We start from the raw sequence: 27,397 nt of genomic DNA, 5'->3' as shown, positions 1-27,397 counted from the left end.
ATGGGGCCCCTCAGCCTGGCTGGTGACCGAGGTCTATTGGGGGGGCTGGCTGGCCATGGAGAGGAACCCCAGGAGGTTGGCCAGCTGGCCTCCAGATCAGGGCCTATTGGGGGGACAGCCAGCAAGAGGGAGGGACCTCAAGAGGTTGGCCATCCAGGGGGAGGGCCTGCAGGAGGTTGTTCAGCCAGTGGCAGGGGCCACGGGAGGTTGGCCAGCTGGGGGGAGGGGCTGTGGGTTGTTGGTTGGCCGAGGGGCTGGGCCGCAGTAAGTTGGACAGCCGGGGGGAAGGGCCATGGCAGGTTGGCTGTGGGAGCACACTGACCACCGGGGGCGGCTCCTGCATTGAGCATCTGAAACCTGCTGGTCAGTGCACATCATAGCCACTGGTCAACCAGTCTTCTAGTCGTTCTGGTCATTTCAGTTGTTTGGTCATAACGGTCGCTTAGGCTTTTATATATATAGATTCTGTGGTAAAAACAGCCCCTGTGTTCTCATTGCCTTAAAACAGCAATGGATGTTTTTTGCACGTTTACTTCAGGTTCTGCCACATGCTACCTTTACTTTGGAACCCAGCAAAAGGCATGGCCCCTCCTTGGAACACATCTTCCTTTTAGCAGAGAGAGAAAAATAATTATAGAAGCATGCAATAGTTCTCAAAGCCTTTCTTAAGAAATAGGATACTAGTGTTACCACTCACGTTTCCTAAGCTAACCTAAAGAATCTCTGTAGACAAACCCAATATGAACATGCTACAAAAGTTCAGCCTTCCCACGTTTGTCATTAATTATTTAAATTATTCTCAGAATTATACAGTTTTTTATCATTCAAAAGAAAAAAACAGCATAAAAATATTGATCTAATATAAACTATGGACTTTGGGTGATAATGATATGTCAAGCCAGGATAATCCTATATAATAAAAGCCTAATATGCAAATTGTCCCCTCAACTGGGAGTTCAACCGGGAGTTCGACCAGGGGGCGGGGCCAGCCAGCCAACTGCCTGTGGCCCCTCCCCCCAGCTGACCCTGCCGAATTTCATGCACTGGGCCTCTAGTCAATTATAAAAATATATCATTTTGATGGAAGTTGTTGTTAACGTGGAAGTCTATACATATGTGGGGCAGAGGGCATGTGAAATATCTGTGCATTCCAGTCAACTTTGCTATAAACCTAAAACTGCTCTACTAAGTAAAGTATATTTAAAAATATATATTGAGAAAATTATATGAATATGCAAGCCACATATAGATAAATATTCAGAGTAATTATTTAGGGAAATACAAACTGATGTTAAGATGAAATCAAATATTTTAGCACATCATGCAGGCTTTTGGAAATATAAGTTGCTACCATCTTTTCAGAAAGACACTGGCAATGTCTCTCAAAATCTTAAATCAGTTACTACATGCAAATTGCTTAGAAATATGCCCTGCAAATGGTATGTGTTCAATAAATGCCAGTTACTTTTGTTGTTTTTATTATCATCATTATTGTCATTATTATTCACACTCCTTGTTTCAAAAACCTATTTCTTAATATCAAGGGTACCAAACAAAATCTATTTAAATAAAAATATACATACAAGAATGCTTATTGCAGGGCTCATTAGCAACAATCCTTGGAAATTACCTCATTACCTATCAATATTACATATTTTCTAATGTTATCTATTAAAGAATGAGTTACAAAATATACAAAGAGCAGGAAAATAAGCATCATTTTTATAAGACTTGCCAGTTGCAATACCCTATTTCCACTTTCATAAAAAACATGGGGATAGGTTTTGTCTAATAGAAGAATGAAATTTAAATAGAAAATTGAGAAAAGTACACGCAAAATTATTAATATTGATTTCCTAGAGTGAAGATAGATAATAGAATATTTAAGACGTTAAAAATACATGCTATTGCAAAGTGAGAAAAAAAGGTATTGTAGAATATCAAGTAAAAGTCTTAAAATCATGTAAATATGTGAAGTAACATGAAGACAAAAAAAAGCTAAACCTAGTCAAATAAAATTATACCCTTAATCGTTGCAATTGTGGTTGCATTTTAAGGAGTTACACAGAGTAATCTTAATATATCTAACATACCTTAATATTTACATCATTAAGTTAGAATTTGGCTTAAAATTAAATTTCAAATCTCAAAATCAAGGCTGAAATTCTAGTCTTACATGATTCATGAAGAAGATATAACATGTTAAACAGCTTAAATAGTCATGCTTTTGTTTAGTCCCAATTTAGGGTAGTGACTATACAAATTTAAGAAACTAAAAACAAGTATATGAAAAAAAGAATGGCCACTTACTGTTTTTTAAGATGGAGAGTGTATGTTTTCCTGTTAATTTGGATGGCATAAATGACCTATAGCAAAGTATTCAGAGAGAAAGTAATAATTAAAAATGTGAAATTCTTCAAATCAAAAGCCATACTTTTTAAAAATGCACTCATTCACGTAAACCAAAATTGTATCATGTGTTTGTCAAAATTATATCCACATATAGAAGTATATTGCTATCTTTCTTTAATCACAGAAAGTATGAAAGAAATTCAAGGAGTCTAAAACTATTTCAAATTAAGAGCATGAGTCATTGGCATTTATTACGTATCATAAACAAGTGTAATTTACAATGATTACATTTAGAAATGCTGAGGAACCTTTGAAGAAACTTGAATTTAATTATCTTTTGTTCTACTTTTCAGCTTCTAGCACAGATACATGGAAAATCCGAGGACTATAATGCAGGTCCCCTTTTAAGGTGAAAGGGAGTAGCCATAACTGCCAGAAGCAATGCCTGCACACAGACTTTCACCTTGCTGTTCTCTCCAGGATTTACCTCACAGCGTTCAGGGACAGTCCACATTTAATAAGAAGCCCCCTCACCCCAACTCCAGATCTTTACATGGGTCATGCAGCTTCCCTCTTGTTGAGACTCAGTTGATGCTCTCCCCATTCCTGGTTTTTTCCCTCCCCTTCCACAGTGCTCATCATAAGAGCAAACCCTAGTTTACACAAATCCCCTCAGAGATTGCAGCTCAGAGAACTCAAAGCATCAGCATCAAACGTATCCATTTCTTATGGGGTAGCACGTAGTTAATTCTGGTAAAGGTTCCATGTTTGCAAAGAACGTGAATTTTGTCATTGGGTGCAATTTTGGGATAATGTCATTTTCAACTTACAGTGTTCAATCTTCTGTAGTCTATTGAAAAAGACGTGTGTGCATTTCCAAGATTATTGTGACATTGTTTCTTTCTTCTTTTAATCTGAGTTTTTGGCCCTGCATATTTTCAGAGCTTTGTTTTTGGGTGCAAACAGATTTAGTATGCATATTTATGCACATCCACACACATGTGCACACACACCCTACAATCATGTTGTGTGTATACATCCATGTTTTTTCTGGCGTGGGCCACTGAATTACATATAAGTAGTGAAACCCCTGTCACAATGAGCATACCAAGCATAGAGATTGACTACTAAACAACATTTCCCTCTCCCCACTAATAGGAAACAGGCTCTTTAATTGAAAAAAAAAAAAAGCTAAAATCCAATTAAAATAGATTAAACAGTGAAAAAGAAAACATGGTAACAACTGAAAAATAAAATGGAAACAAAAGGACACAGAGAGATAATAAAAATTGATAGGCTTAAAACCACTCTATCAAGAATTTAATTTTGTAATTACAAATCTTCTCACAAAGGAATCTCCAAGTCCAGAGATATTCATTCAATGGTGAACTGCACTAAACATTTGAATAAGGAAAAATACTAATCTTACAAAAATTCATGGAATATAAAGACAGAACACTTCCCAACTAATTATATGAGACAGTATAATCCAGATATTGCAACAAGATAACTGTACTCTGAGGAAGCAAAACACTTCTCATGATCATAATTTCAAAGCCTTAAAAAATATTTACAAATTAAATGTAACAACAAAATATATCATGACAAAATGGCCTTTATCCCAGGAATGAAAGGCTACTTCCCTACAGTGACAGGAAATGTATACATACATAGACACATCGATATATATGCTTATATGTATCTCTAGATAGATAGTTCTATGGACAATTTGAAAACCTTCCAAAAAGCTAATAAAGGTCTTTCATGAAATGAACAGCCAACATCATACTTAATTTTAAAATATTGATAATTTTCTTCCTACAATAAAAACAAACACAAAAGCATCGATAAACTAGATGAACTACTACCTGCTACTCAAAATCAGAGTGGATTCCTAAACAATACTAAAGAATGATATTTGCAATTCATATCCAATTGGCCTATTAACATTCTACATATCACTCATCATCACTGTTTGTGGGATGCCAAAAACTAAAAAGGATAGCGAAAAGGGAATAAAATTAACAAAATTGCCAACAACAAAGATTGAGAATGCCAAGTGTTAGTGACGGTGTGGACTAACAGAAACTCATACCTCGCTAGTGGAAATCTCACACCTAACTGCCTACAATCAATCCATCAACAAATAACAAGGCTTTGCGAGGATGTGGAGAAAAGATTACCCTAGAGCACTCTTGATCAGAAGGCAGCCACTGTGGAAAACAGTATGGACTTTCCTCCAAAAATTATAAGTGGAACTCTCTTCTGACCCTGTGATCCCACTTCTGGAAATATATGCTAAGAATCTGAAAACACCAATTCAAAAGAATATATGCACCCCTATGTTCAGAGATGTATTATTAACAATAGCCAAAGTCTGAAAATAGCCCAAATGTCCATCCGTAGATGAGTGGATAAAAAGCTGTGTTACATTTACACAGTGGAATACTATGTGACTGTAAAAAAAAGAAGGAAATCTTACCTTTTGCAACAGCATGGATGGACCTGGAGATTATTGTGCTAAGTGAAACAAGCCCGTCAGTGAAAGACAAATACCATATGACCTCACAAATATGTGGAATCTAACAAACAAAATAAACAGAGGAACAAAACAGAAACAGAGGCATGGATACAGGGAACAGACTGACAGCTGTTAGAGGAGGATAGGGAGGGGGAACTAGATGAAAGGAGATGAAAGGATTAGCCAAAGAACATATATGCCAAACCCCTAGACACAGACAAAAGACAAAAGTGTGGGAATGGCCAGAGGGAAGGGGGTGAGGGCAAGGGCAGGCTGGAAGTGGCTAAGGGGTAAAAAAGGGGACACGTGAACTTCATATTGCATTGTGTGCCCACCACCCAAAGTCACATCATCTTCCCTCACTGTAAACTGGACTCTTTACTACTCTTTACTACCCTTTACTACTCCAACCACCTCCTTTCCCTCTGTCGTCTGTGTCTTTGAGTTTTTGTTTGTTTTTGTTTTTTCATTTGTTGCTTTTGGTTTTATATCGCACATATGAGTGAAATCAAATGGCTCTTAACTTTTTCTGACATATTTTGCTTAGCATGGCATGCATCCAATGTGTCCCAAATGGCAATATTTCATCTTTTTCTGTGGTTGAGGAGGATGTATGTACTACATCTTCTTTATCCTATCATAGAATCAGTTTAGCCTGTAATGGCGGGAGGGGTGGTGTCACATGATTTAAAAAATGTTTTACTTTAATAGGAAAAGAGCAGCAGTGCTGTTTGTTTCATCTTAGGTCGGTTGTGTTATATTTTTATGAATTTAACTATTTCGTTCAAATAACACTTAATATGCATATATTTTTTAGATTTTATTTACACCTTCATATATTTCTCATTCCCAATGTTACATATTTTTCTTCTCTTTTCCATTTTCCTTAGTCTACCTTACCAAAATATATCATTTTCTCCCCAGAAATCAACCTTTGATACTATGGATCCAGAAAATTTTAGCTTAACTTTCTTTTTCATTAGTTCTACTTCTTAATTTCAGTCACATCTTTAACTTTTTTAAGGTTATAATTATTTTTAAATTTGAATTTCCAGACCTTTTTTTGCTTATTTAAGTATTTGTAATTATAAATTATTCCCCTCTACCATCTTATGAGCATGACTCAAACTTTGGTTTGCAATTTTTTCATTATTGATTAGTTATTATTTATTATCCATTTTATACTCATAGATACAGAGAACAAACTTCATCTTCAACTCATGAATTAAGTACATGTGTATTTTTAAATTACCAAATACATATTTCAGTCTTTTTGATAAATTTTAAATTGTGACCATATAAGGAGTTTTGTACTGTGTTTGATTTTTAATTCTTTAACGTGCTCTTGTCAATTTTGTTGAATCACCTGTATATTCTTAAGAAGCATTAATTACTGTGGAGACAGACCGGATTTACAGCAGGATCAGCAAAGTTCTGCCTTTATTTCTGGGGATGCCTCCAGCCTGAATGTGTCTGACTCTTCTTAGTCAAAAGGACTGTGAGATTTGTAATGCACACTTAGGGAACAAAACTTTCCTGGCTAAAGTTAGCTTCCTTAGTGTTGCCCTCCCTATCTAGACAGGGCTGGCTTGGCTTCCTAGTGACTGAAGCTTTGTGAGGAGTAGGCTCTCAAGGCAAAAGTTCCTCCCCCAGGTCTTGTTATTCCAAACCAGAGACTCAGCATGTTTCAGGAGCAGAGACTGGGTTCATGAGGAGCTGACTGTGGGTGTTTCTTGGATCCTGATATTTGCCTGAATTCTCTTTGTCCTGCTGCACCAGGTGCTTTGCCCTTAAAAAGCCTCATGTGTGATATACTGTGGGGTCTAGTGAATCCTAACAAATAGCAGAAAGGGGAAACCAGTGCATTCACTCCATGGGATCATTCAATTAATATATATCCATTGAATAAAATGTTTATTTTTATTTCTCAAGTATTCTTTATATCTTTATGATTTGTCCACCACCATTTGAACAGAACATTTTTTCTCTTAATTTTTATTTTTCAATTACAGTTGATATTCAGTATTATATTAGTCCCAGGTGTACAGCATGGTGGTTACATATTTATATAATTTAGGAAGTGATCTCCTGGATAAGTCTGGTCCCCACTTGGCAGCATACATAGTTACTATGATATTATTGACTATATCCCTTATGCTGTACTTTACATGCCCATGACTAATTGTAAGAACCAATTTGTATTTCTTAATACCGTCACCATTGTCACCCAGCTGCCCCTCAACCACCCTCATTTCTGGCAACCATCAGTTTGTTCTCTGTACCTATGAGTCTGTGTTTTGATTCTTCATTTCCTTTGTTCTTTAGATTCCACATATAAGTTAAATCCTATGGTTATTTGTTTTTGCAGCATTATTCACAATAGCCAAGATATGGCAGCAACCTAAGTTGCCATCAATAGACAAATGGATAAAGAAGATGTGGTACATACTACATGCAGTGGAATATTTCTCGACCACATAAAAAGAATGAAAACTTACCATTTGCAACAACACGGATTATGTTTAGAGAAAACCATATTTTTTTGGACTCACTATGAAAATGAATTTGAAAATGTCTCCCCCTAGTGCTATAAGATCTGATTTTATATGTGCTGAGGGTACATGTTAAAGTTGTACAAATTTATAATTGTTATATATGCCTGCGGAACTGAATATTTTAATAAAGCTTAACCCTCATAATGTTGTGTGTGTTGAGTGTGTGTATTAAGGATGTTTGAGTGCATTAAATGTACTTCTTTCTTTTTCTGTTATTATTGTGGACACTCAAGTTTTCTTTTTGTTCCCATTATCCCGGTATATGTTATACTCTCCTAAAAATTTTAACCTCTTGGGATACTTATGTTTTTAAAGTAATCGCTTTTATAAACTCATAAAGACTGGATTTTTTTAAAATTTGGTGCCATAATGTGAGACAGTCAGACCATCATTCTATAAAACCTGCCTCAGTATCTAATAGTTTTTCAGTTGGCAATTAAATATTCCTCTTTGGCCCTGCTACTGAGGTTCCACTCCTTGGATTCCTAACATATCACTGAGTACCTTTATAATTTCACAATTTTCATATATCACTTAAGAAATTAAAAGAATCAAAATACTTGCTGTCATTCAGATAAAATGTCACTTAAACACATATATTAGAACACAAAATTTTACAAAGGGATATTCATGAATTAACTTAGGTTCTGCAGTCCAGTAAAAATAAAACACTTATTTTTTTAAAGTGATTTCTTAATTACTTGTGTTTCTGAAACATCGATATCGTTGTTGGTGGTTCCGAGCTTCTGTGGAACTGTAATTTGCAGATGTGATGTTTCAGAGTCTGCAGTAAGAAAACAAAAGGAGACATATGTAATACTTTAAACAATAAAGAATTTTAAAAAATAAATAAAAATAACATAGCTTATACTATTAGGAGGAGGAGGAGGAGGAGGAGGGGAAAAAGAAGAGAACGTGTGAGCTTTCCCAGGGTGTAGCATCCTTCATCTTCATTTATTTGTCCTCTCCTGCCATGTCACTCTGAACTTCCAAGCCCCAACACACACACACACACACACACACACACACACACACACACACACACACACACATTGTGGGACTCCTGGAAGAGGTCCATCTCATGTGAGAGTGTTGCCCTACCACTGTCCAGAGAGCCTGGGACTCGCTGACCTCAACCCTGACTCGGGGAGGAAGTGCTGGTCTCAGGACCCCATCCAGGCTCTCTAGGGCCCCACCGCCCCAGCAGCAGGGCGCCCTCTCCTGCCCCTGCAGACTCAGGTAAGTGAGGGCCAACTGCCCCGGGCCTGCTCTGAGCTCTCCAACCACCAGGCTCAGCAGGACCCTGAAACTAGGTGGCTCTGACAGCATGACTGGGGACCCCCAGCCTGGCCCTGGGATCTGGAGCAAGAAGGGAGACACTGGCCTCGCCCGGGGACACTGTGCTGGGCGGCCCTCCTATGGCGCAGGTTCCCCCACTTACAATGGTCTGCGAAGGTCAGCCTGCCGAGGCCTGAGAGGATCAGCAAGAGAAACAGCATTGCGAGCCAGGTGACCCTCGCCACAGCGCAGGCAGTTGGTGGCATAACTGAGGGTCTCGCGCATGCGCAGGGGGCTGAGTTCTGGGCCAGGAGGATGGAATGTGAGACTGCTCGGCCCCGCCCACCACTGAGGACTCAGCCGGGGAGTCCTGCCTCCTGCCAGGTGCCTCATTTCTCCCAGGCTGACATTTTAAAGGCCTTTGGGGGTCACATTCGGTTATAAAGCCACTTTCTTCTCTGGAAGCAGCTATTGTTGGTGAAGTTCTTGGCAATATGAAGAGTTCACGTCATAGCTTTCTGGTAAAAAGACTGAATTACTGCATTAAAGGAAAAAGACAATAAAAATTCTCAATATGTTTAGTAGTAGACAATTGCCTTTTTTAATCATATCTAGTGCCAGATGTCTCGGGTCTAAACAAATACAGACATACCCATGAACATAAAGTTATATTGTAATATATATATATATATATATATATATATATATATATATTCAATTCTTCAATTGGCAGTAAGTTCATTCCTTAGAAAATCTTTGGTTTAAAAAAACCTAAATTTAAATACTAAATATGTGTGTACATATTCGTTTTAATCCCCCAGTATGAAGTTACAATTAAAGTATTAAGCAGAAAAAAAAAAAAAAAACAAGTATGAAGTGATCCTGTAAAAACAACTTTATATTCTCATTATTTATTCCTTGTGTATAATTTGGTTTTTGCAGCTAATCAGACTAAATAAAAGTTAAAAGTAAGCTTTTCCCCCATCAAGTGTGAAGTTTACCTGTGGAAAGGCATGGAATTAACTTGGAAAGAGCTTTCATTTGATGGCTTAATATGCAGCCAATTTTTAACTTTTGCAAGGATTTCTATGCCGAACAGTTCCTAACTTGTTCCTCTATGGAATACATGTGCTTTCATTCCTTACTTGCAATATTTATAAACACAATAAAGTGATTGAGTTTTCCCAATATGTAAAATAAAACAAAACAATGAAAATATATTTTTCATGCTTTTCTTAAATCATTTTAGCGTGATTTATCAAAAAAAAACTATATGCAAGTACCAAATATAGCATAGAAAATTATACTTCTAAATAGCCAGTTCTGTATACAATATTTCACTAACATATTCACAGCCTAATTATTTAGTTTTGTTGTGATGCATGCTCTATACTATACTCATTTATTTGAATTCTTTTATATACTTTAAAATTAGCATTTGTATATTTTGCAAAATTATGACTATTAATAGATTTAGTATATCAATATTATGTTGCTCTTAAAATAAACTGCTTTTCTGATTGTCTAAAACCTTATCAAATTTTTGAAGTCTTCTAAATGTTGCTGAAGGCATGATGAGTATTAAAAGGTTGTTCAATGGTTCTAAAAATTTATGTTGCTCAGTCAAGTAACAAAAAGGTGAAATATGTATTCATTATTTAAATTAATGACTTAATTTTCATGACTGGTATCAACTGCTCAGTTTTTAATATGCAAGAATTATAGGCATTCAAATCATTTGTGTTCATACCTGCAATTATTTTTTTACATGTTTACTACAAGCATGGAACTAAGCTGATATCAAAATACGTGTGACACTCTCCCCATTTCCAAGTCCATCAGAGACTAACAGAAAACTAGATTTGTACAAGAGATGCCACAGATAGAAGCAAAAAAACCCTTGTTAGAGGGATGTTCAAAGTTCTCTGGGATCACAGCCAAGATAATTTTGTTTTCTATACAGATATCAAGTGAAGCTAAAGAGTAGCTGTGACATTTTGGGTTTTGTGAATGACTTGTACTGATGTTAATGCATTTTATAACTTTTTTCTTAAGTAATTTTAAAATTTTATAAAGATTTATGTGCAAATGAATGATAGATTTGGGTGTTAGAATGATAACTTGTAATAGTGTGAGGGGATTAAAATGATGAAGACCGGAAGCAGTAACTTCATTAAAGGCGAATTTTCCATGGGTTGGGCCAGTACTGTCTACATCCTCAGCAATAAAGAGTGGGCGGGGAATAAAGTAGTAAAGATATCGGAGACCTTTTAGGGAGAAAAATAGGTTTGTTGAATCATTTGATATGGAGGAGGGTAAAATTGTTAAGATGTTAAACAACTGGGATGATAGGAGGTCACCAATGTTATAGGAAGCAGATTCAAACAGAGAGTGAGAGATAATGAGTTCAGTTAAAAATATGTTCCATCATTGATTGGGAGCAGACCATGGGAGGTATAGCCTCGACAAAATTGAACAGATGCATTTCAGAGAGCAGCAGCTCTTCATCATCCATGCTCCTTATTCTAGGAGCTATCCAGAGTACATTCCTGGCTGCCATTATGTCCCTCTACTTGCACACACTTATCTGCTTCCAGGGTGTCCAACTTTTAGAAATGGCTATAGGCCTTGTCAGCGCAGCAAGAGCACTTTTCTGACATTGGTGTACCTGAGAGATTAGTTTGGCATTCAACTTGGAAACTGGCAAACTGATTCCACAGGGACTTGTAGGGGATGGTGCAGAGGGGAGCATTAGCCATATCAGTGACCACAATCCTGTCAAAGGATGCATTAAAAGGTCTACCACCATGGGAACTATGGCAAGCTTATACCTTGGGAACTTGTCTTGACTTCTCATTGTACTTCTGAAGATGTAAGCAAGCTCTGTCTGCTATCATTCGGTGATCCACATGTGAGTACACTGCACGACCTGAGCTCCACCTGTTTCAGTAGGGCTCTCCCTTTCCCAAGAAATTTTTTAAAAATGACCTTGCATATTACACTCAGGAGCAGTTACAACAACCAAGAATTATTTTGGTAATCTGTGTCCAGTCCATCATGAGCCTACTAGGAATTTAGGTAGGCATATGAACTAGACAAAACATTGACCTGAAAACAAAACAAAAAAAGAAAAAGAAAAAAGCATTATTCTGTATATATGTGCATGTAAGCGAATAGCACTGAGAAGTATTTTGTATCAAGAGAATGACCAGCATTATCAGAGAAATATCCACCAAATCTGAATCTCTAGGGTTAGTGCTTCAGAATGAGTATTTTAGAAAACCTCCAAAAAAAAAAAAAAAAGAAAAAGAAAAAGGAAACCTCCCCAGGTAGTAATGATGCACACAATCAGTTATGACAAGCTGGTGTTCAATGAAAACAGATGGAAGTCAATAACACCATCATTTAAAGTCAAGTAAGTGGATGGTAACAAAGCAAACTGAGGAAGAATTCTCAGAGGCCGATAAACAACTAGGATTAAGAAGAGATGGAAATGTTTCAGACATGAAAAAACAGTTCCAGTTTCAAATGAGGAATAATCAAATGTCAGCTAAGGAAAAAACAAAACAAAACAAAAAAAAAGACTGAAGGTAATTACTGGAATTTAACACAGCCGAGATAAGTGATTCTTTTGCCAAAATAATTTCAGAAAACAGCCAGGGATCAAAGCTTGTCTGCAGGTAAGCAACGAGGCAATTTTTATTTCTGAAAGCTTATAGCTATTTATTATTAAAGATTTCATATTGGGCTATATCTGCACAACAGCACAGATTTTAACTGATACAAAATTACTAAAGCCGTATGTTTCTCAATTAGGAAGGACAATCTTCAGAGTATTACACAACTATATGGTTTCCAAATTTTCACTGCCCTTTTACACAATTTGTATGGAAGTATGAGTAACAGAAGTTTCCTCACTGTATGCAAAATTTTTATTTTAACAGCCCCTCATTTTTCAGCACTCATTTTCCTCTTCAAATTTAAAAGCAAAATGGTTTGGGGGCAAGACATTTCAACTCCGCGTTTGAATTGTTCTTTGCTCATATCTTTCTACAATTTCAGCGCAGAGAGACAGTGAAAGTAGAAATGCTGCCTTATAAGAAGTCCCAAACTCACCCTGGCCCAGAGCCACTTGATATTTTACTTAGTTTAGGCTTTCCTCATTTGGTCATTTCAACAACTGATAAATATTGGCCTCATATGATGATCCTCTCTTCAGATCGCCCAACTCATCAGTATTTGGAGAGCCCTAAAGATAGGGTAAAGTTATCTCTACTAGTAACAACAGACTGGCCAACCTTACCACTTTCAGTCGTGCAACAATAGTACTTCTTAGCAGCTTCTCTACTCTCCGTAACAGAAAGCAGATCTGAAATATACCTTCTTTGCTTCCTACAGGCATGGCTCACAGGCTCTGCCAACCCAGGTCAAACATCGAGGCAATTGAGTATTCTTGTCCAGGATGATTTGTATAGTACAGCCATGATAGAAATGCGTCTCAAATAAGGTATTTAAAGGAAAATAGAAAAGGAAAAAAAAAAGATACCCCCAAGGGCAGTTGTATGCTCAATGATATTACACAACTATCTATCTGGAGGTGGGGGTGGAGAGGGGCAGGGAGGGAGACTTACGGGTTTATCAGTTTCAGTGAAGGCTAATTTCAAACTGTCACTTGGTATTTTTAGAGGCAGAGATGGAAAGAGACATGAGTTGCACACCATAACATAGTAACTTCACTATAAAGATATAACCAATATGGGAAGCATGCCAGAGTCCCCGGATAATCAAGGCTAGAGTGTGTAGGCTTTGGTGATAGTATACCGAATGTCCAAGACCACTCTGCCCCTAGGCTACGATACCATAAGCAGCTGCAAGGCCACAACAGTCTCACAGTGTGCTGTGCCCTTCTATAACCCAAATGATTGTCACTGTTGGCAACCAGCCTTCTTTGTCTCTGGAGTGATGTACAGGTTACTGACCAGCTAGCTGGCCAGAGAGCAGCTGGGAAGGGAAAAGGATAGAGAGCTCAGATGGAGCTGAGAGCTGGTACTGCCAAGATGTAAGGCTAAGAGCTCGCAGAGAGCTTAGGTATAGCTCCATGTTAACCAGCTAGAGTGTGCTGGGCAGGAGGGACAGAAGCTGCTAAGCCAGAGAGTTCAGAATCCGCTCCGATGTAAGGTGGTGAGTTTAGAGGCAGATAATAACAGTGGGTACAGCGACTGCTACTACTTTGTGAGAAAGATATGTATTTGCCAGATGGTGTTCGGCTGCCCGATTGGGACACTGTTGTGAAGGACTATTTCGTCTGATGGAAAACAGAAAAGTAGGCCCTCTTGGCTTCATGGGACAAGGATCCTAGGTTGCTTTCCCCTGATTCAGAGCCTCTTCAGGATTCAAGTTGGAGTAGATAGGGTGAAAATTGATGCTGTAAATACATAAACACCAGACATAATTCAGGTGACTCAGATGCAGATTATTTATTATTTCATAATTTAAACCTTCAGTAGTGACAACAGAGGTGAGGAATAAATTATGTTTTTATCCCTTCTTGGTTTAGGCCAGTTTCTGATGATTTATTTGGATTTATCCTCTCTTCAGGCCAAAGTTGTTAGAGACTGTTGCTGTAAGAGAAAACAAACAAAATACCAAAGTTGCTTCTTTTTTTTCTGAGCTAACATATTTCGAACACAAGTAATTTCAAAGATGCGGGTAATTGTAAGGATCAAGGAAATGAAAACTAAATCTAGGAGAAAAAAGAAACAAAACAAGGATCTGTTGTCTTAACTGCAAATACTCTGAATTTTATAACAGAAGTGGTTTTATAAATACTCTATTTATCCATGTTCCGTAGAATGAGTCACACACTTTGATACACATACAATTTACTGAACGAATTAGGAGAGGAAAGCCAAGGCAATATTTGGCATTCCAGGGACTCTGAATGATGAGGCTCTAATGCCATTAAAATCTAAAATCACTCTGTAGAATTATGAAAAATGAAACCAATTAAGCATGAAATAAAGTCAAAATGTTTATTGTAAATTTAAGTACAAAAGCAAAAATGACAAAATATTTTTAGAACCAAGATAAAAAATGTTTAAAAAATGTTATTTGTTAACAGTATGCTAGATCTAAAACCCTAACTTACATAACAGAAAAATCAGCCCAAAGGCAGAAGGTAAAAATATAATTAGCATTCCTAATACTAAAGGTCATCTCAAAATTGCCTCTAGTTCCATATGGTAATATTTTGTATTTCCATTTCTGTCATACTCTTTATAGACATAGCTCATTACTAAATGACATAGTGAAAAAAAACAACAAAAAAGCCAATAAGACAGTAAAAAATAGTAAAATTTTAAGATATGCTACCTCTCAGAAAATATACCACTTACCTGTCCAACTGACTAAAAGTAAATAATTTATGAAGTTACAACTGGACACATACAGATTGGTGGTGATCATTACAATTAGGTAATTTGGCAATAGATATCAAAAAACAATAAGAGTGTACATACTATATTTATGCTTTGATCAATCTCTCTTCTAGTGATTTAACCTGAGACTATAATCAGACAATTGCTCCAAAATGTGTATCCATTTAAGGATATTATTTACAGGGAATTTGTAATAATGAAAAACTGGAGGTACTCTAAACATTCATAATAATCAATTTTAAAATAAATTCTTTTTCATTTTTAAATTGAATACCAAATGTCAGAAAATAATTACATAGGCCTAATTTTAAGATAGGAAATGTCCATAATAGTCTCTAAGTTTAAAAAAGTACTTTTTAGTTTACTTAGGAAAACATTTAAGAAGACATGCATCTATATTATTAATGAAAATCGTCTTTGTGTGTTGATTATGAAAATGTATACTTAATTTATATATCTACCAAGGTAACGTTGATATTTTAATAAATATTTGATCATATATTAACAATCAGAAATATGAAGTTTGAAAATAAAATTACCTATATTGTAATTCACTGTTAGTTTAGGTCTAAAACCAAAATTTACCTGGATATTCCTACTTTCCTTTTATATGCATTTCAGAATCTTTTTCCCAATTATATGTACCCATGTATCCTTAATATATTTTCATTGAGTTTATTTTTAATACAATTATAAAATAATAATAATAATATATTTTTTAAACTCTCCGGCACTGGAAAAGTTTTATGTGTAAGCACAGAAAGGGGAGAAGGCAAAGTAAAACCTGGCAACTGCTCCCTACCTGCCTGCCCTACCTTACACCTTCATCCCCTCAATTCTTTGCCCTCAAAATATACAGAAACCCACATATAGATAGATGTTGGAAGAGGATACGTTTTAAAGTTAAAAGATTAAAAAGGAAAAGGTAAATACTGTCAGCTTCAACTTAAAAGGAAAGAGAAATATTTTAGATAATAAGATTCAAAATTCATGGGGAATTTCCTTTATCATTAAGTCTAGAAAATAAATGTTAAATTAATTATAAAGTACATATAAAATGTAAATATGATATGTATGATAGTTTTAAAAATGAAAATGTAAGTTACAAATATGATTGAAGCCTAATAGCTTCAGAAGATGATAAACTGCTGAACTGTGATAAAAAGTATGCTGTACCAATATATATATATATATATATATACTCCCACCTGCAATGTGTGAGTTCTAATTGTTTGATATTCTCACCAACCCTAAATGTCACCTCTTTTAATGTGATCCATTCTTATAGGAATGTAGGGGACCTTCATTTTTATTTTGTCTTTTTCTGAGGAGTACTGATGTTGATCATTTTTTCATGTTTTGATACCCTTTGATATAAAAACCATTAAGTATTAGTCAAAATTTCAGTTACATTTTCTATATATTTCATTCTTATAACATATACTACATGTTTTTTTATGAAGTAACTCTTCAGATATTTTGACTAGTAGGTTCTCCCACCTTTTGTTATTGTTTCATATAAATTCTTTATAGAATCTGAATATGAGTCTTCATTGGAAATATGTATTAAAAATGTGTTTTCCCACTTTGTGTCTTCCCTTTGAAAAGGAAGCCCTTTGGGAAACAAGACATCTTAAATTTTTAGAAATGTTATTGTGTTGTGGTTCGAAACATACAATGCAAAATGATTAATCACACAGTTCTACACTCACCTTACAGTTGAGGATAATTTGCTGTTAATGCTGTCTTCTACTGACACAGACCTATAAACATAATAAAACTTATTTTAAAGTGGAGAAAATATTTAAATCTTAATTGAGTGACTATTTAAATAAATGTTTTCAAAGAAAGAGTGATTCAATAAATGAAATATCTTCTTGTAACAAAATAAAATAATACAAAAAAACAGATGCTGTCTCAATATTAGAACAAATGCCACCAGCCACCTTGCTTTGTTGATTAAATCCTCTTATCCTCATCTTATATATTTTTTAAGAGTTTATGTGAGAAGCCACATTTGTACAGACAGCCCCTCCCTCCAATTCTATGTTATCCCTAACTCTTCAGGTCAAATTAAGCCAAAAAAAACATTAAGTAGTAGTCAAAGATTTCAGTTAAATTTTCTATATATTTGTACGTATTTCATTCTTCCTCTCATAACACACACTTTATGTATGCTCTTCCTATCAATTTTTGGAATGCAAAACGAGAGGTAAATACTTCTGTAGGAAAATACAGTAAATTATTAACAACGGCCTCAATAATGATGTTCGAATATTAGGGTAACCCACACAGCTAGCAGAGCTGTGCAGTGGAAGTGTTCTAAGTTCATAAATATTTATGTAACTGATTACAGCTAATGTGGTGATTTCACTTACTAATTTGCTATATCTAAAGTTTATAATACATTGGAAAACCATTATGATCTCCCACTTATAGAGTTATGGAGATTAATTTTTAAATATGTCTTTATGGATATTTTTACAGAGAAAGGAAGGGAGACGAGTAGAGAGATAAAAACATTGATGAGAGAGAAACATCAATCAGCTTCCTCCTACACATGCCCCACTGGGGGCCCACAACTGGGGCATGTGCCCTGACCAGGAATCAGACCAGTGACCTCTTGGTTTATGGGTTGATGCTCAACCACTGAGCCACTCTGGCTGGGGATGGAGAATAATTCTAAGAACTTGAAAATATCATAGCCTTTACATTCAGGTTCATAAATATTATCTCTAAGAGGTGCTCTAATAAAGGTGTTTCCCACTGGTGTGAGACTCCTTATCTCAAACATTAATTTTCTGAAAGTGCCACCTAGTCTCATCAAGCCTAGTGGTAAAATGAATAAAACCAGAAAACATACAGAGGATACCAAACTGGTTTTAAATATATCCCTGGGCCTCTCCACATATTGCTTTACTTATAGTCTTAGATTATACCTGATGAAATCTGAACACATTTTTTTGGGCTTATTTAATGAATTACATATATACTAGTGACCTGGTGCATGAAATTCGTGTCCATTAAAAGGGAATTAATTAGAGAAAATATTTTAACATTGCTATTTGCCCTTTCTCTATAATAGAAATGTCAGAGATGAAAGGAAATTAGTAAAATGTATATGAAAATCTTCCTCTTGTCAGAGTCTAGGGCATGCCACAGGAACCAGAGTCAAGTCCCCGCCCACCCACATGCACCACAAAATTGCGCAAGACCCAGACCCACCAGCCCCAACCCCATCAAGCCCCACTTGGTGGGGGGGGGGGGGTGGCCTCAGGTAGCCTGGCCTGGTGCTGGGGTGGGGGGGCACAGCATCGGGACCCCCAGCCCAGCCCTGGAGCGGGGGGCGAGGACTGAGGTCCCTCAGCCCGGGTCAGGGAAGGGGGCATGCCTTAAGGTCCCCCCATCATCCCTGCGGGTGGGGGACACAGTCTGAGGTCCCCCGTCAAGCTCCACAGGTGGGCAGTGTGGCCTAAGTTCCCCCATCAAGTCCCGCATGGCAGGGGCCATGGCCTCAGGTCCCCTGGCCTGGCACCGGAGCAGGGGTCACGGCCTCAGGTACTCCAGCCTAGCGCCAAAGTGGGGAGCATGGCCTTAGGTCCCCCAGCGTAGCACTGGGGCAGGGGGTATGGCCTTGTGGTTCCCTGTCAAGCCCCACTGGGCACGGGGCATGACCTCAGGTCCCCTGGCCCAGTGCCGGGGCAGGGAGCACGGCCTGAGGTCCCCCATCAAGCCCTGCCAGGTGGGGGACACAGCCTGAGGTCCTCTGTCAAGCCCTGCCAGGTGGGGGGTGCACCCTGAGGTCTCCCAGCCTGGCACTGGGGTGGGGGCGCACAGCCTGAGGTCCCCTGTCAAGCCCCACCAGGCAGGGGGTTGCAGGCTCAGGTCCCCTGCCCCAGCCCAGCACCACACAGCTTCAGGTCCCTGCTGATTGCTCATTAAGGCTCATTACAGGAACTCAGCAACTGCTGTGGGCTCAGCCATCTTATGTTACGGAATCCCTACCTCCGCTGTAGGTGCAGCCATCTTGTGATGGTGTGATGGTCAATTTGCATATTCACCCTTTATTAGATAGGATATATATATATATATATATATATATATATATATATATATATATACATATACATATATATATATATATATTTTAGAGGCCTGGTGCACGAAATCCGTACACTTAGGAAGGGAGTCACTTCGTACACTCAGCCCGGCCTACACCCTCTCCAATCTGGAACCCTTTGGGGGATGTCCTACTGCCAGTTTAGGCCCAATCCCTGGACATCCCTCTTGGAATCCAGGACCACTGGCTCCTAACCGCTTGCCTGCCTGCCTGATCACCCTTAAACCCTCTGCCTGCCTGCCTGATCACCCTTAACGTCTCCCCTACCTGCCTGATTGCCCCAAACCACCTCTGCCTGCCTGCCTGCCAGATCACCCCTAACTGTTCCCCTGCTGGCCTGATTGACCCAGTTGTCTCTGGCTCAGCCCCCACACCCAGGACCCAGGTTTCCCTCCTCCAGCTGGTCACAGGCACCCAGGACCCAGGCTTCCCTCCCTCTGGCTGGCCGCAGGCACCTGGGACTCAGGCCGGCTTTGCCCAGGCCAGCTGCAGGTGCCAGGGACCAGGGGTGGCTTTGCCTGGTCCGGCCGCAGCCGCAGGCTCCCAGCACCAGGGGCTGCTTTGCCCAGGCCCGGCTTTGTCAGGAAGGATGTCCAGAAGGTCGTCCGAAAGACATCCAGTCTAATTAGCATATCACCCTTTATTAGTATAGAGATATATATACCTTTCACTTCCAGTTTCACCTCTGTAGCATAGATCTCTTATTTTATCCTGCTTTATTAAAACAGCAGCAATAATGACAAACATAGGTAAAGAAATGTAGAAAATGAGTTGAATTCTGCGTTTTGAAGAAGCAGATCTTTGGGCCAATGAACTTTTACCTAGAAAAGAAAATGGCCATTTTAAATTATGTCAGAGATTTTTTATTACCCAAATGAAGAGGTGGAGTGGCTATCATTACCAGCACTATTCCCAAACACTAAACATTTCATTCATATATATTAGGAATATTATAAAATCAAAACCAACTAATGTACAAAATGAATTGTCACTAGTGCTTTACTGATGATTTTGCATTTTCCATTTTCTACCATATTTTTGACTGAAGGTAATGTTTTTTCATGAAGCATATGTTTAATACTTGTAAACATTCTTCAATTCTTTTCTGATACAGCTCTCCAAAATTCAAACATGCATATCACAGAGATTATTGGAATCATACCTAAATGTGTGAAAGAAACCTAGGCATTTAATTTCTCTTATATTACTATTAGGGGCCCAGTGCATGAAGATTCATGCACTGGGGGTGGGTCCCTCAGCCCAACCTGCACTCTCTCCAAACTGGGAGCCCTCAGGGGAGCCCTCTCCAATCCAGGAGTTTCTGTCTGTCTTTACAACCATATGAGCGAATTGTCTGAGACCCCCCCCCAGTCCAGTTTTGTTTGTAGCTCACAGAATAATAGAGGCATTTTTTTTCTTTGCTTCATTGGTGGAGATTTCCTGGAAGTTTTAGGATATCTTCCCTTTAATTTTTCCTAGACATTAAGTTGCTGGGAGCAACCAAGGGAGCTACGTCCCCCCAAGCCTCCGGCTCTCCCACTCTGCTCTCTGCCCAGCGCCTATGTATGCAAATTAACCCACCATCATTGTCAGGTTAATTTGCATACTCACTCCTGATTGGTTGGTGAGCGTAGCAGAGGGATGGTCAATTTACATGTTTCTCTTTTATTATATAGAACAATTTCTTTCTAAAAATTAAAAATTAATAGTCACTAAATAACTTATTTAACTAAGTTGTTTAATCAAATATGCAGCAATAAAAAATTAAAACAGCTCTAGGATTACTTTATACAATGCATGGCTAAGCCTGGCATTAACCCACTTTTGACTAATGCTAATATCTACATTTTTCTCATCAGTTCTTATTCATTCTCAACTGAGAATGTGGCTCCTCAGGTTCCATCTCTTTATATATAGTAGCCTCCTTTCTGGATTTATACTGTGTCAAGTTTACTTTCTCCACAGTTTGTTAGTCTGCCTACTTTTAATGTATACAGAATAGTATTATCGCTTCTTTTCCAATTGGAAAACAGGAGAAGACAGGCAGAGGAGCCACTCTCTAGCTACACTTATCTATGATTATTGAATCTCAACAAACTCCTATTAGAACTGCCCCGAAGCTTCTGACTTTTTCTCATAAGTGAGTTTTTCTCATAAGTTTTCAAGTGAGTTCTAGGTAGGAAGTTCAACACTTTCTGTTTGTCTGCTTTGTGTATGTGATTGAGGTTCCCAGTGTTATTAGGAAAAGGATTACATTATATTTGTAACCAGAAAGCCACTAAATCAGATGGAACGATCAACCTCTCTGACAATGTGCTGCAGATTGATTCTCAGCTACTTGTATAATCTTTGGGTGATCAATGACACTACATGAGTTATTTGAAAAGACTGTAATATATTCCGAGGTGGCCTCAAAAGCATGAGTAAAATTTCCAAGAACCAGAAAAATTGCTCTTACTTCTTTCCCTTATACTACTGTCTAGTTTTAACAAACTCTACTACTAACAGCCAAGAAAGCATATTTTCTATTAGCTCTCCTTTTAGTTTGGTGTTATTTATTTAATTAATTACCCCGAGTCTCCATTTTTCACTGGTAAAAAATAGTCCCCCATAATCTGCCTCAAATCTTCTTCTATTTCATTCCAAAGATACTTTGGGGAATCATTCCAGCACTTAACTATTCACATATTTATGAGAAAATAATATATGTGTATACTTACATGTTAATTATCATGCTTTTATTTTGATCTCATATATAATCTGGTATAGCTTTGTGTTAGCTCTCTATAAAGTGGGTCACCATAGGTATGACTACTCCCTAGTATCTAAGCTGCAGATTAGCCTGCCCAGGAGATTCATTATTTATTTGCCCCCAAAGAAAAGAGAGTAAGGGGGACATCCCTCTTCTACAATCAGGTTGTTTTTGGTGGGCTCCCATACATTCTGGAACAGGGAGTATCCCCCAGTTGTACTCAGCCTCATCCAGTCCTTATTGATCTTAAAACAATATTCAGGAAACCTAGGGTAGGGGAGTAGAGATTCTGAAGGGGAAATTTCCAATTTTAAATTGGAACCCTTATAATTCAGAAGAAAGAAATAAAAGACATCCTGAAAGATTCTAACAGCATTAATATAACAATGAGTATTAACACTATTTTAAACTAGGAATATATATAAGATAATCAAAAAAAGCGGGAGGTTTTAAAAAGGGGGGAACAGGGGGGAAAATTGGAGATATCTGTAACACTATCAACAGTAAAAAAATGTATTTTAAAAATAGATTGGGACTTTGTGGTTCCAAGATGGTGGTTGGGAGGATGGCAGTGAGGGTGAGTGTGAGTGAGTGAGGGAGCGAAAGGGGAGTATGTGGACATGTGTGTCTGAGAGAGGAACAGCTAGACCTTGCAGGACTTTCAGGGGATGGTAGACTGGGCTCACATGGCCAGGCAGCCTCTTCTGCTGTAACCTCTCCTGAAGCACCGGCTCTGCCATAGTGGCTGCACCATCTTGAAGGTGAGAGCCAGCAGCCACTACCCATAACCACATGTACCAGGGGAGCCAACTGCTGCTGCTGGCAACTATGCACATGCGGGGAGGCAGCAGCTGCTGTCTGCTACCTCACAGGGAGTCAGCAGCCACTGCCCGTGACCACACACACACACGGAGAGTCAGAAGACGCCACCTGCAACCGTGAGGGGAGCCAACAGCCACCACCTGCAATCACACATGTGAGGGAAGCCAGCAGCCACTGCCTGCGACCATACATGTGAGGGGAGCCAGCAGCCACTGCCTGCGACTGTACATGTGAGGGGAGCCAGCAGCCACTGCACGAGACTGCACGCATGTGTGGGGAGCCAACAGACTCCACCCACAAACATATCAAGGAAGTCAGCAGCCATTGCTGGTGACCACACGGGGAGCCAGCAGCTGCCCCACAACCCCGGAAAGCAGCTGGTGACCACACACCTGCCAGAGTAGCAGCTGCCCACCTTCACCACAAGAGGAGAAGCCACCACCAGCAACTGTGAGACCCAACACCAGGCCCTCCACTATAGCCTCAGGCCCTACATAATTCAACACTTAGATCCTTCAGTGAGAGCAAAAATGGGGAGTCAGAAGAACCACCACCAAAGGAAAGAAAAGGAGGAATCGCCAGAAAAAGAACTATAGGAAATGTAGGCATAGAATATGTCAGAAAAATAATTCAGAATAAGGGTCATACAGTTCATAAACCAGATGGATGAGAAAATCAATAGCCTATGTTAGAACCAAGAAAAAATAAAGAGTGATATAGATACAATTAAAAAAAACACTATGGAAGCTTTCAACAGTAGACTAGGAGAAGCGGAGGACCAAATTAGCAAATTAGAAGACAGGAAGCAAAACATACCAAATCTGAACTGCAATAGGAGAAAAAAATCAAAAGACAGGAGGAGAGACTGAGGAAGCTTTGGGACAATATGAAACAAAGCAACATACATAAAATAGGGGTGTAAGAATGACAAGAAGAAGAGCAAGGGCTAGAAAACCTACTCGAAGACATAATGTCAGAAAACTTCCCTGGTTAGGGAAACAAAAAAGTCACACAAGCACAAAGAGTTCCAAACCAGATTAACCCGAAAAGATCAACACCAAGACACATCGTAATTACAGTGGCAAATGTTAACGACAGAGAGAGAATCTTAAAGACTGCAAGAGACACACAGAAAGTGTCTACAAGGGATCTCCTATTACATTATCAAATGATATCTCAACAGAAACATATCAGGCCAGAAAGGAATGGAAGGAAGTATACAAAGTGATACAAAGTAAGGGACTGAATCTAAGAATACTTCATCCTGCAAGGCTATCATTCAAAATTAAAGGGGAAATCAGGAGCTTCACAGACAAAGAAAAGTAAAGGGAGTTTATCACTACCATGCCAGGAAATGCTCAAGGGATAGTTGTAAAAAGAAGAAAAAAAATAAAAAGGGAGAAGAATGAACACAGGCAAAGAAAAAATGGCTACAAATAAGTACCTATCAATAATAGCTTTAAATGTAACTGGACTAGATGCTCCAATCAAAAGATAGTGAGTGGCTGAATGGATAAGAAAACATGACCCATGTATTTGCTGTATAAAAGAGACCCACCTCAGAACAAGAGACTCACACAGACTGAAAGTGAAGGGATGGAAAAATATCTTTCAGGCAAATAGAAATGAAAAAAAAAGCTGGAATAACAATACTTATATCTGACAAAATAGACCTCAAAGTGAAGGTCATAACAAGAAATATGGAAGGCCACTTCATAATACTACAGGGATCAATAAAACAAGAGGATATAACCCTGGTAAACATATATGCACCCAATGCAGGAGCACCCAATTATATATTAAAAAAAACATCTGGAAGATATCAAGGGAGAGATCAATAGCAACATGAAAATAGTAGGAATTTAATGCCCCACTGACATTACTGGATAAATCCTATAGACAAAAAATCAGCAGAGAATCAGCTATCCTAAATGACTCACTATCAGATGGACTTAATTGACATCTTCAGAACATTTCACCCTAAATCCACAGAATATACCTTCTTCTCAAGTGCACATGGGACATTTTCAAATATAGACCACATATTGGATCACAGGCAAAGTCTCTCCAAATTCAAGAAGATTGAAATCATATCAAGCATCTTCTCAGACCACAATGGCTTAATATTAGAAATCAACTACAATAAAAACAATTTTAAAAAATTCAAACACTTGGAGGCTAAATAGCATGCTATTAAACAATGATTGGGTTACCAAAGAGATCAAAGAAGAAATTTAAAACATCCTGGAAATGAATGAAAATGATAATACAACAATCCAAAACCCATGGGACACAGTGAAAGCAGTCCTGAGAGGGAGGTTCATAGCAGTACAGGCCTACCTCAAAAAACAACAACAATTTAACAAATTATGTAACTCTACAACTTAAATAATTAGAAAGAGAACAACAAGAAAAGCCCATAGTGAGCAGATGGAAGATGATAATAAAGATCGGAGCAGAAATAAATGACATAGAGACCTAAAAAAAACAAAACAATACAAAAGATCAATGAATGCAAGAGCTGGTTCTTTGAAAGGATAAACAAGATTGATGACCAATAGCCAGGCTCACCAAGAAGCAAAGAGAAAGGACCCAAATAAACAAAATCAGAAACAAAAGAGGCAAAATAACAATAGACCCCAGAGAAATACAAAGGATTATAAAAAAAAATACTATGAACATCTCTATTCCAACAAACATTACAACCTAGAGGAAATGAACATATTCCTAGAAAAAGATGACCTTCTAAAACTCAATCAAGAAGAATCAAAAAATCTCACAGGCTGATAACTAAAGAGGAAATTGAAGCAAGTCATCAAAATGCTCCCAGCAAGAAAAAAGCCCAGGGCCAGACAGCTTCACAGGAGAGTTTTAACAAACATTCAAAAAAGAACTAAAACGTATCCTTCTCAGACTATTCCAAAAAAAATCAAGAGGGAGGCACATTTCCTAGCTCTTTCTATGAAGCCAGGATCACCCTAATCCCAAAACAGATAAAGACACTATATAAAGAAAGAGAATTACATCCCGAATGAACATAGGTGCTACAATCTTCAACAAACTCCTAGCAAATTGGATCCAGCATTACAACAGAAAGATTATACACCATGACCAAGTGGGATTTATCCCAGGGATGCAAGGCTGGTACAATATCCACAAATCAATAAACATGATACATCATATAAACAAACTGAAAGACAAAAATCACATAATCATATCAATTGATGCATAAAAAGCATTTGACAAAATCCAACACCCTTTCCAGATAAAAACTCTCAGCAAAGTGGGAATAGAGGGAACATAATTTAACATAATAAAAGCCATATATGACAAACCTACAGCAAACATCATACTCAATGGGCAAAAACTAAAACCATTTCCCCTAAGAACAGGAACAAGACAGGGATGCCCACTTTCACCATAGTACTGGAAGTGCTAGCCATAGTGATCAGACAAGACAAAGAAATAAAAGGCATCCAAATTGGAAAAGAAGTAACATTGTCATTATTTCCAGATGACATGATATTGTACTTAGAAAACGCTAAAGACTCCATCATAAAACTACTAGACTTAATAAATGAATTCGGCAATGTAGCAAGATACAAACTTAACACCCAGAAATCTATGGCTTTTTTATACAACAATAATGAAATCACAGAAAGAGAAACAAACAAAAAAAAACAATCCCATTTACCATTGCAACACAAAAATTAAGGTATCTAGGAATAAATTTAACTAAGGAGGTAAAGGCCCTGTCTTCAGAAAATTACAGGATGCCGAAAACAGAGATACATGAAGACATAAACAATGGGAAGAATATTCCGTGTTCATGGATTGGAATCAACATCATTAAAATATCCATCCCACCCAAAGCAATTTATAGATTTAATGTAATTCCCATTAAAATACCAATGGCATACTTCCAAGATCCAGAACAAACTCTCCAAAAATTCATCTGGAACAAAAAGACCCTACAAAAAGCTACAGCGGTCTTGAGGAAGTAGAAAAAAGTTGTAGGGATCACAATACCAGATATCAAGCTATATTACAAGGCCACTGTCCTCACAACTGCCTGGTACTAGCACAAGAACAGATATATAGACAAATGGAACAGAAGAGAGAGCCAAGAAATCGACCCAAGCCATTATGCTGAATTAATATTTGACAAAGGAAGCAAGAGCATACAATGGAGTTAAGACTGTCTCTCCAATAAATGGTGTTGGGAAAATTGGACAGATACATGCAAAAAATGACAGGGATGCCCTGATATAATATCCGCAAATCAATAAACATGATACATCATATAAACAAATTGAAAGACAAAAATCAAATTCAAGCAAACTAAAACTCAAAATGGCTAAAGGATTTAAACATAAGATGAGAAACCATAAAAAATCTTAGCAGAAGCCATTGGCAGCAGAATAGCAGATATTTGTCACAGCAATATCTTTACCAATACAGCTCTGGGCAATGGAAACTAAAGAGAAAATAAACAAATGGGTCTACATCAAAATAAAAAGACTCTGCACAGCACAAGAAACCATCAACAAAACAGCAAGA

At 37.9% G+C, this 27,397-nt stretch overlaps 2 protein-coding genes across 2 annotated transcripts in view; both read right to left on the bottom strand.

Moving 5' to 3' along the window:
- LOC118649822 (A disintegrin and metallopeptidase domain 3-like) overlaps positions 1–8,972 on the bottom strand; it is a 72,231-nt gene extending 63,259 nt beyond the window's left edge. Inside the window, exons 1-3 of the mRNA XM_036297237.1 lie at positions 8,870–8,972; positions 8,130–8,212; positions 2,311–2,366 (exon numbers count right to left, since the gene is read on the bottom strand). Of these exons, the coding sequence (XP_036153130.1) occupies positions 2,311–2,366; positions 8,130–8,212; positions 8,870–8,972 (242 nt within the window). The remainder of the gene's footprint in view (positions 1–2,310; positions 2,367–8,129; positions 8,213–8,869) is intronic.
- A 5,628-nt stretch (positions 8,973–14,600) lies between these two features.
- LOC118649821 (disintegrin and metalloproteinase domain-containing protein 5-like) overlaps positions 14,601–27,397 on the bottom strand; it is an 80,757-nt gene continuing 67,960 nt past the window's right edge. The window contains exons 19-22 of the mRNA XM_036297236.1: positions 19,928–20,084; positions 16,856–16,906; positions 15,102–15,113; positions 14,601–14,685 (exon numbers count right to left, since the gene is read on the bottom strand). Of these exons, the coding sequence (XP_036153129.1) occupies positions 14,601–14,685; positions 15,102–15,113; positions 16,856–16,906; positions 19,928–20,084 (305 nt within the window). The remainder of the gene's footprint in view (positions 14,686–15,101; positions 15,114–16,855; positions 16,907–19,927; positions 20,085–27,397) is intronic.

This window comes from Myotis myotis, unplaced genomic scaffold (assembly GCF_014108235.1).
Source record: "Myotis myotis isolate mMyoMyo1 unplaced genomic scaffold, mMyoMyo1.p scaffold_m19_p_3, whole genome shotgun sequence".
Taxonomy (NCBI): Eukaryota; Metazoa; Chordata; class Mammalia; order Chiroptera; family Vespertilionidae; genus Myotis; species Myotis myotis.
This window is presented reverse-complemented; position numbering and strand designations above follow the sequence as displayed.